The sequence below is a fragment of the Suncus etruscus genome, chromosome 9, assembly GCF_024139225.1.
Source record: "Suncus etruscus isolate mSunEtr1 chromosome 9, mSunEtr1.pri.cur, whole genome shotgun sequence".
Classification (NCBI taxonomy): domain Eukaryota; kingdom Metazoa; phylum Chordata; class Mammalia; order Eulipotyphla; family Soricidae; genus Suncus; species Suncus etruscus.
In genome coordinates this window covers 115,167,365-115,175,928 of record NC_064856.1, presented here as the reverse complement: position 1 = coordinate 115,175,928, position 8,564 = coordinate 115,167,365, and the positions used below count along the sequence as shown (strand labels likewise).

At 60.4% G+C, this 8,564-nt stretch overlaps 1 protein-coding gene across 1 annotated transcript in view; it reads right to left on the bottom strand.

Annotated features, from left to right (window-relative positions):
- Positions 1 to 349: 349 nt before the first annotated feature.
- MUC2 (mucin 2, oligomeric mucus/gel-forming) overlaps positions 350 to 8,564 on the bottom strand; it is a 28,264-nt gene continuing 20,049 nt past the window's right edge. The window contains exons 31-49 of the mRNA XM_049780928.1: positions 8,059 to 8,346; positions 7,669 to 7,904; positions 7,234 to 7,408; positions 6,883 to 7,130; positions 6,234 to 6,417; positions 5,941 to 6,148; positions 4,210 to 4,388; positions 4,050 to 4,119; positions 3,801 to 3,901; positions 3,685 to 3,716; positions 2,664 to 2,841; positions 2,453 to 2,557; positions 2,211 to 2,251; positions 1,999 to 2,121; positions 1,811 to 1,909; positions 1,490 to 1,618; positions 1,343 to 1,382; positions 1,026 to 1,152; positions 350 to 596 (exon numbers count right to left, since the gene is read on the bottom strand). Of these exons, the coding sequence (XP_049636885.1) occupies positions 359 to 596; positions 1,026 to 1,152; positions 1,343 to 1,382; positions 1,490 to 1,618; positions 1,811 to 1,909; positions 1,999 to 2,121; positions 2,211 to 2,251; positions 2,453 to 2,557; positions 2,664 to 2,841; positions 3,685 to 3,716; positions 3,801 to 3,901; positions 4,050 to 4,119; positions 4,210 to 4,388; positions 5,941 to 6,148; positions 6,234 to 6,417; positions 6,883 to 7,130; positions 7,234 to 7,408; positions 7,669 to 7,904; positions 8,059 to 8,346 (2,801 nt within the window). The 3' untranslated portion in view covers positions 350 to 358. The remainder of the gene's footprint in view (positions 597 to 1,025; positions 1,153 to 1,342; positions 1,383 to 1,489; positions 1,619 to 1,810; positions 1,910 to 1,998; positions 2,122 to 2,210; positions 2,252 to 2,452; positions 2,558 to 2,663; positions 2,842 to 3,684; positions 3,717 to 3,800; positions 3,902 to 4,049; positions 4,120 to 4,209; positions 4,389 to 5,940; positions 6,149 to 6,233; positions 6,418 to 6,882; positions 7,131 to 7,233; positions 7,409 to 7,668; positions 7,905 to 8,058; positions 8,347 to 8,564) is intronic.

Sequence of the window (8,564 nt, the reverse complement as noted above, 5' to 3'; positions counted from 1 at the left end):
CCTGGCGAAAGCCCAAGGAAACGGTACACGGAGGGACACTAGCTCTTCTCGGGCATCAGGAGGGGCTTCCAGTAGAGACAGCTCTGTCTTGGGGGCCCAGAGTGGCGCGCACAGCCTTTGTTCCACAGCTCAAAAGCCCCCCCCATCGTCCCCCAACTCAGCAGACCCCCGCACAGCACCCAAAGAAACACCAGCTGTGCGCAAAATCTGTCAGTTTATTTTTGGAAAGCGGAGAAAGACTGGAGAAAGACTTGGGAAATAAATATCTCCAGAGAAGCAGCAGTTCCCGAGGAGGGAAGGGGTGCTCAGAGGGTCAGCGGGGGACAGGGGCGGGAGGGCGGCCGGACAGGCGGCTAGCTCACTCCGGGCTTGGCCGCGGGCCGCGGGGGTTGGAGCGGCGGGCCGGGTGCGGGGCATGGCTCCGGGCGAGCCGGGGCTCGCAGCTGGTGTCCTGGCACAGGCAGCTCTCGATGTGGGTGTAGGTGTGCTTGATGCTGCCGCCCGTGGGGCACTGCAGCTCCACCTCCCGCTGGCTGGTGCGCTCCTCCTTGCAGCAGGAGCACCTGTGGTCCAGGGACTGAGCCTCCAGGGAGTACCTGCCAGGGTGGCGGTGGCCGTGAGGACGGTCCTGGGCAGGCCCCGCCCACTGCAGACAAGCCCCGCCCCTCCTGCCAGACCACGCCCAGACACACTCAGCCAATGGCCTGCCCCCTCCGGATAGGCCACGCCCATCCAACGCAGGCCACGCCCCAGACACACGCCGCTAATGACCTGCCCCTCCGACTAGGCCACGGCCCTCCACCTCAGACCACGCCCCAGACACACTCCGCCAATGGCCTGCCCCCTCCGGATAGGCCACGCCCATCCAACGCAGGCCACGCCCCAGACACACGCCGCTAATGACCTGCCCCTCCGACTAGGCCACGGCCCTCCACCTCAGACCACGCCCCAGACACACTCCGCCAATGGCCTGCCCCCTCCGGCTAGGCCACGCCCACCCGCCGCCCCGGGCCAGCGCGACTCACATGGCGAAGGTGCCGCAGGAGCCAGCGCAGTAGTTCATGGTGACGTTCCTGGCACAGCCGGCGTGCGAGATCTCCTTGGTGATGGGGATGGTGGAGCAGGGCAGCCGGGTCTCGTTGCGATGGATGCCTGCGGGGAGCCAGGCTCCGGCTCGCACCCTGCCCAGCTGCTCTCCCTCCCCACCCCCTGCCCTTGCACAAGCCAAGCCCCCGGCCCCTCTGCCAGGGGCTGGGCTCCCAGGACAGCGCTCAGGGCAGCTGGCGGCACAGAGGGCGAGATCACAAGGGGCAGCCCTGCGTGCTTGGTGCTGGGTACTCACACGTCTGGCAGCAGCCGTTGGGCATGAGTTTGATGGAGCCCTGCGGGAAAGCGGGGGGAGTGAGTGCAGCCCTCAGCCCCGGGAGCCCCCCACCCCGCTCCCTGTGGCCCAGACCAGAGTGGGAGCCGGCACACCCCGGGGGCTCACCGGCAGGCAGGTGCTGGGGTCGAAGTCGGGGCAGGTGATGTTGGAGACGGACGAGATGAGCTGGTTGTGGATCCTGACGCAGCTGAAGAAGGTGCAGTTGTTGGTGGGGTCGTTCTTCATGTCCCCGGGCTGCGGGCAGAGGTGCTGCTGAGCGGGGGGCATGTCCCCCCAAAACACACCCAGACAGTCTCAGACCACCCCACCTGCAGGCATCTCCCAGGAGCCGCCAGGGCCAGGCGCCAGCTTCGGTGAGGAGGAGTGCCCCCTGTGCACTTCATGGGGAAGGCGAGGGGGAGCGTCGGGGAGCCCCCCACTGCAAACCTGCAGGATGAGGTGGTTGCCGTTGGGCCGCGTGATGATGCAGCGTGTCTGCTCACACTTCCTGCAGCACTCACCAGGCGCTGGCACCAGCTCGAAGCCCTGCGAACAGGATGGGGTGCAGGTGTGAAAACCCACGGGTAGGGACACGGGAGTGGGCCGGGATGAGGGGCCACGGGGCGGGTGCTCACGGGGTCGCAGGAGCTGGGGCAGGGTACGTGGGTGCAGGAGATGATGTTGAGCTGGGTGGTGCTGTTCCGCTGGCTGGTGCACTGGCACTCCTGGCACTTGGAGGAGTAGACTGGGGAGCCGGGCTGCGGGCACAGGGGACGGTCAGCACCAACCCTCCACGGTGCCCTTCACCCGCCAGAGCTGGCCCCCACTGTAGCGAGAGCCTACCTACCTGGTACTCGGCATTTCCGACCACACAGACACCCTTGGGCACTGGGGAACAGAGAGTGGCTTGAGTCAGACACAGCTGGGTCTCCCCTTCCTGCAGCCTGGTCCACTCACCATTTCCCCAAAGTCCTGCCCACTTGCCCACCCCTTACCAGAAGCCACACCCACCCACAGCCTCACCCACTCATGCCCCTCCAGTGGCCATGCCCGTTGGACACAGCCCTCCCCACAGTCCCATCCACTCACCGCAGGAATAGACAGGGCAGCACTTGCCGGCCACCTGCTCCCTTTTCACCTGGAAGCCAAGTGGACAGGTGTGGGCGTCATCCTTGCAGAGGCTGGTGTTACATTCTGGGGGCAAGGGGCACAGTGGTGAGCAGGTGCCTAGCAGGCAGGGTTACACCCACAGTCCCCCAGCCACTCCCGGCCCCCCTTGGGCTCCCGGTGGCCCCCTTACTGCAGGACGTGGTGTTGCAGCAAGGCTGGGCAGGGTCGACCTCGAGAACAGGGTAGGTGCCCTCCTCCGTGCACTTGGGTCCTGGGCTCGATGGGCACTTCTTGGGTTGGCAGACGATGCCACTGCCCCCCTCCAGACAGACGCAGTCCTTGCAGTCAAACTCAAAGTGCTCCCCAAACTGCAAGAGAACAGGAATGAGCTGGGGACCACAGTCGCAGCCCTCCCAGGCTCTTGAGGGCCTGTGCCCACCCCCACATCCTGCTGAGGCCAGGTCACAGTTTACTCCTGACCCGCCACCCGCTTCCTGCCGGGTCTGGCAGAGGACTGAGGTACCACGAGAAGACACGGAAATACTGCAGCGGGTGGGGCACTGTCTCAGGGTGGCCCATGAGTCACGTGAGCCATGAGTGGGTGATGAGGAACAGGAAAAGATACACGTGTTTGAGGGGGATGGAGGGGCTAATGATGGGTGGAGAAGTGCATGGATGAACAGGATGAATGGTGAATAGATGGATGGTGGGTGGGTGGATTGATGGATGGATGGTGGATGGGTAGATGGACGGATGGATGGATGGGTAGATGGAATGATGGATGGATGGGTGGGTGGATAATGGATGAATGGGTGGATGGATGGTGGATGGATGGATGGGTATGTGAGTGGGTGGGTGGGTGGGTAGATGGATGGATGGGAGGGCAAATGAACAGATGGATAGATGGATGAATGAGTGGGTAGATGGATTGATAGATGGATAGGTGGATGGATGATGGATGAATGGGTAGATGGATGAATGGATGAATAGCTGGTTAGATAGTGACTGGATAGGTGGGTGAGTTGTGGTGGATCATGGTGGGTGGTTGTGGGTGACAGTGGGTGTGGTGGGTTCCCTGTCAGCTTAATCTTCCATGGCTTAAATAACCCCTGACCTGATCTGTGAGACCCCCCCCCCAACTCTCAGCTCCACCCCCAGTCCCTGATTCAGGATCCAGGGCAGAAGCCCTCGCAACACCACAAGGGACCTACCTCTCTGGGCACGTTGTCCGGCCCCACACAGCCTGGAAGGGACAAGAAACGAAGCTGTCAGCAGAGCAAGGCCAGCAGCTGAGGTTGGGGTGCAGGAGGGAGGAGGGGGCCCTTACCGCAGGACTGAACACAGACGTCAAAGCCGGGGGCGTAGTTCATGGTTCCCTCAGGACAGAAGCAGCCTTCCACCAAGCGGGTGTTGTTCTGCTCCGGGGCGCTGGGGACAGCGGGTCAGTATGACCAGACCAGCCACAGGGGCCTCAGAGGACAATCTCACCCACAGCAGGTCTAACTGGCCACCCTGGCCCACAGCACGGCTGTCATATCACACCCCCACCCACACCCTGTCATCTGCCAACACGAACCTGGACTTGCAAGAGGGCTCCTGGGCAGGTCCGCATGCCCGATACTCTCTGTGAGATGAGCAGTTCAGTGCTGTAGGGGGAGAGGGCAGGGGACAGCGTCAGGGCAGGTCCGTGGTCCCCCTAGACCCCTGTGCCTACCCAGGGGTCCTCGTCTACTCACAGCAGGCCCCCTGGGTGTGGTTGCGCCAGTCAATACAGACACCCTCGTGGGCGCAAAGGGTGGCATAGGCCTGCAGGCTGGCACACTCCAGGTGGTCTCCAGGCACAACGCAGCTGTCGAACAGGCAGGCCTCGTAGTAGTGCTGGGGTGGCACCAGGGCATGGCATGCCGAAAACAGGCTGAGGAGAGAGACGCGTGCTGCTGGGCCCTCCTGCCGCCTGTCTCCCTGGCAGGACCCTGGAACCCACATCCCCGGTCCCAGCTCCCATCCTGGCTCCTGTGGCCAGAGAGAGGGGCCACCCTGGCAGAAGGGAGCTGGCAGCAGAGACAGGTGTAGGACGCTGTGGAGCTGTTTCCACATATGAGACCATTGAGAATATAAAGAAGAGATAGTCCAGTAGTAATACCGACGACGTCAGAGGTCAGAGGAGGCCTCCCAGGAAGACCAGGAAGACTGGTTCATGGGAGGAAGTTTGCCACAAAGAGCAGGGAGTGTGGTGAGGGCAGAGAAGGAAGCGCTAGGACAGGAAAGTTGGGAATGATCTCTCTGGATAAGAACTGGGTACTGAAAGGAGGGAATGTGACATGCAGGATACCCCTTAAGAAACAATATTGAATGGAGCAGTAGGGCATTTGCCTTGCACGTGGCCGACCCAGGACCCAGGACCCAGTTCAATCCTCAGCATCCAATATGATCCCCTGAGCCTGCAAGGAGGGATTTCTGAGTGCAGAGCCAGGAGGAACCCCTGAGCACCACCAGGTGTGGCCCAAAAGCAATGAGAAAGAAAGAAAGAAAGAAAGAAAGAAAGAAGAAAGAAAGAAAAGAAAGAAAGAAAGTAAAGAAAGAAAGAAAAGAAAGAAAGAAAGAAAGAAAGAAAGAAAGAAAGAAAGAAAGAAAGAAAGAAAGAGAGAGAAAAAGAGAGAGAAGGAAGGAAGGGAAGAAGGAAGGAAGGAAGAAGATGAAAGAAAGAAAGAAAGAAAGAAAGAAAGAAAGAAAAAGAAAGAAAGAAAGAAAGAAAGAAAGAAAGAAAGAAAGAAAGAAAGAAAGAAAGAAAGAAAGAAAGAAAGGAAGGAAGGAAGGAAGGAAGGACGGAAGGAAAGTAAAGAAAGAAAGAAAGAAAGAAAGAGAGAGAGAGAGAGAGAGAGAGAGAGAAGGAAGGAAGGAAGAAGGAAGGAAGGAAGAAGGAAGGAATGGAAGGAAGAAGGAAGGAAGGAAGGAAGGAAGAAGGAAGGAAGGAAGGAAGGAAGGAAGGAAGGAAGGAAGGAAGGAAGGAAGAGCGAGCCAGTATGACAATGATAGTAGAAAATGGTCACTCTGGTCCAGAACTGGGTGCTGAAAGGAGGGATAGTTACATACAGGATACCCCTCAGTGACAATATCGAGAATTATAGTATCTAAAATGGAGAGAGAGAGAGACAGAGAGAGAGGTATGACAACAAAAGACAGGGAGAAGGGTAGGAGGGAAAATGAGCAGACTGGTGGTGTCAGGAAACATGCCCTGGAGAAGAGAGTTGGACATTGTGACCTAAACTCAATCATGATTAATTTTATAACTGGATCTCACCATGACTAAATAAATGTAAAAAAGAAAAGAAAATTAAAGAACCCCCTTTCTCTGTGGACGCTGGATCCAGGTCCCCATGGCCCCACATACCTGGCACCTCCTGCAGGCCTACACCCACGTGGCCCCAAGGCCAGCTAGGCCCTGTCCACTGAGGAGAGCAGCTCACCTGCCCTTGATGAGGTCGCAGAGCTTGGAGGCACAGCTGCCGCCACCAGGTGTGGTGAGGGCTGGGCGCTTGGTGGGGAGGCTGGAACTCGGGCAGTGGGGCTTGGACGGGTCGTTCACCACCCAATGGTCTGCGGCCGCCTCACAGTCGGCCACCACTTCCCCACTGGGCAGCATGCAGTCATCCTCGGTGCTATTGGTGCAGGTGCCTGGGTGGGCAAGAAGGGTGGTTGCACCCACCATTCGGCCTTGGCCGCCCTGAGCTCACCCGGCCTGCCTGGCCCTCCAGCTCACCGCACTGGCCCTTGGTGTTGTGTCCGAACAGGCGGAAGGGCAGCAGGACTGAGAAGGACAGGCCGTTGTAGGAGATGACGGCGCCCAGCCGCGGGATGGACACCTCGTAGTTGATGCCGGACTCGGACACCTCCAGCCCGAACTTCTTGTAGGGCAGTGCCACGGCCTGCTTGTTCACCTGCACCTGGGGTCAGGGTCAGAGGGCAGTCGCAGGTCAGATCTGGGTCCTGCAGCCCCAATGTGCAAGGGACAGATTACTTGTCGGGGAGCTTGCCTTGTGTGGGCGGGGCATACCATTCTGGGTGGGGCTTTCAGTGTGCAGCAGTATATCCCCATATGGGCTGGCCAAAGTCTGGGTGTGTGGGCAGGGCTTTTGATGTGGCGGCCTGTTCCCATATGGACGGGACAGAGTCTTATGGGCGGGGCAGACCGTGGGGGGGGGGCTTGTCCCGTGTGGGCAGGGCATGCCTCTGAAGGCTGGGCACTCTTATAGGAGGGGCAGGCTCTTGCAGGCAGGACCAGGTCCTGGGCAGCCCAAGACGCTGGGTGCAGGCCATGTGAGAACAGACACTCCATGGGCCAGATTCCTCGTGGAGGGGGCTTATGGGTAGCAAGCAGGCGGCTAGAGGAGACCCGGGAGCCCACGCACCTGCACCACCATGGGGGCCATGGACACGGTCTTCAGCAGCACCTCCTGGGTCTCGTGCCTCACAATGAGAGTGCGGGGACAGGACACCTGGTCGGTGGGGTCGCAGTGGTAGTTGTCGATGTAGACACCGAAGTTGTCCACGTTAGGGGTGATCTCCTCCACCAGCACATAGGTGCAGTTGCCCTGATAGCTGTAGTAGAGCCCGTCGAAGGTGACGTAGTGGGGGTCACCCCAGCCGGTGCAGTAGCCTGCGGGGGGGGGGGCAGTGAGGCATGTCCCCAAAGGGAACCCAGGGACCCCTCTCCTCACTCCCAGAGCCTGGGGAGGGCACAGCGACGGTTCAGGTCTTACAGTCGCACTCCCAGTGCCAACAGCAGCCATCAGGGTCCATGACGCGCACTGGGGTGAGGTTGTTGGAGCAGGTTGGCATGGGTGGTGGCTTGCACTCCACCTGCACTATCTCCACCGTGTTGTCATGCTTGCAGATGGCCTGGGTGCAGTTGCACAGCCACCAGGTCTCGTTCTCCTGTGGGGACACCAGGCGGGTGCCGTCAGCTCTCAGCATCCACATCGAGGGACAGTGCTCGCCCGCAGTAGCCAGCCCGGGAGACAGGACATCTGCCCAGGACAGCCAGAGGGGCAATAGGTTTCAGAGGCCCTGAGGCAGTCAGACACCTTGGAGGCAGCAACTCCCCCAACTCAAGGCAACAGCATCCACGACGTCCACAGAGCCACCTGGAAACGGAGGCAGAAACAGGGAAACGCAGGCCACCCCAGCTCACTGACCTTCCGGGGAGGATCGAAGTCTGGACACCCAGGACTCTTGGTCGGGGTGGACGGCGTGGACGTGGTGGGAACCGGGGGTCTGTGAGGAGTGGTGGGCTTGGCAGTGGCAGGGGTGGGTGAAGACGTGGGCACGGGTGTGGAAGGACATGACCAGTTGAAGAACAGGAAGGTGCAGTTCTCGGAGCAGATGACGTAGTAGCAGGTGTCCCCGTGCGTGCTGTTGTACACCAGCTCTCCTGCAGAGGAAGCAGTCTGACCCCTCTGCCACACAGCTGCCCGGCTCCCCTTCCCGCCTCCAGCACCCTAGTCCCCACTCCCAGCCTCACAGTAGGGCCTGTGCCTGGCACCTCCCTCCCTCCTCCAGGCTGCACCCTGAGGATCCCCAGGCACCTGGAGCAAAGTAGGTGCCATTGAGTACGCAGCATTCGACCTGCTCCGAGGTGGGTGTGTTGGAGCCTGTGATCTGGCTGATGCTGGGCGTGACGATGGGACTCTGCGTGGGTACGGACACACTGGAGGCCATGGTGGTGCTGGTCTGCGTCGCGTTCGAGATGGTGATTCCCGTGGTGGTCGTGGACACAGTCACAGGAGGGTGTGTGGGCGTGGAACGGGAGCTCGTGGTGGTCGAGGGGGGCAGTGTCGTGGTCCCACTGGTAGAGGTGGTCTCTGGGGAAGTACCTGCAAGATGGGGGCCACAGTGAGCTGGGCGGAAGGCAACAGGCCATCAGGCCAACACCAGCCACTCAGGGCCTAGATCAGCAGACACCACCAACCTGCACCACATCCCCCAGGGAATCCTCTGCTCCTGCCCATCACCCGTGACTCCTCAGACAGCTGCACTGCCCACCTTGACTGCCACAAAGGGGCACAGGCCGGAGCAGCTATGCTAGAGCACA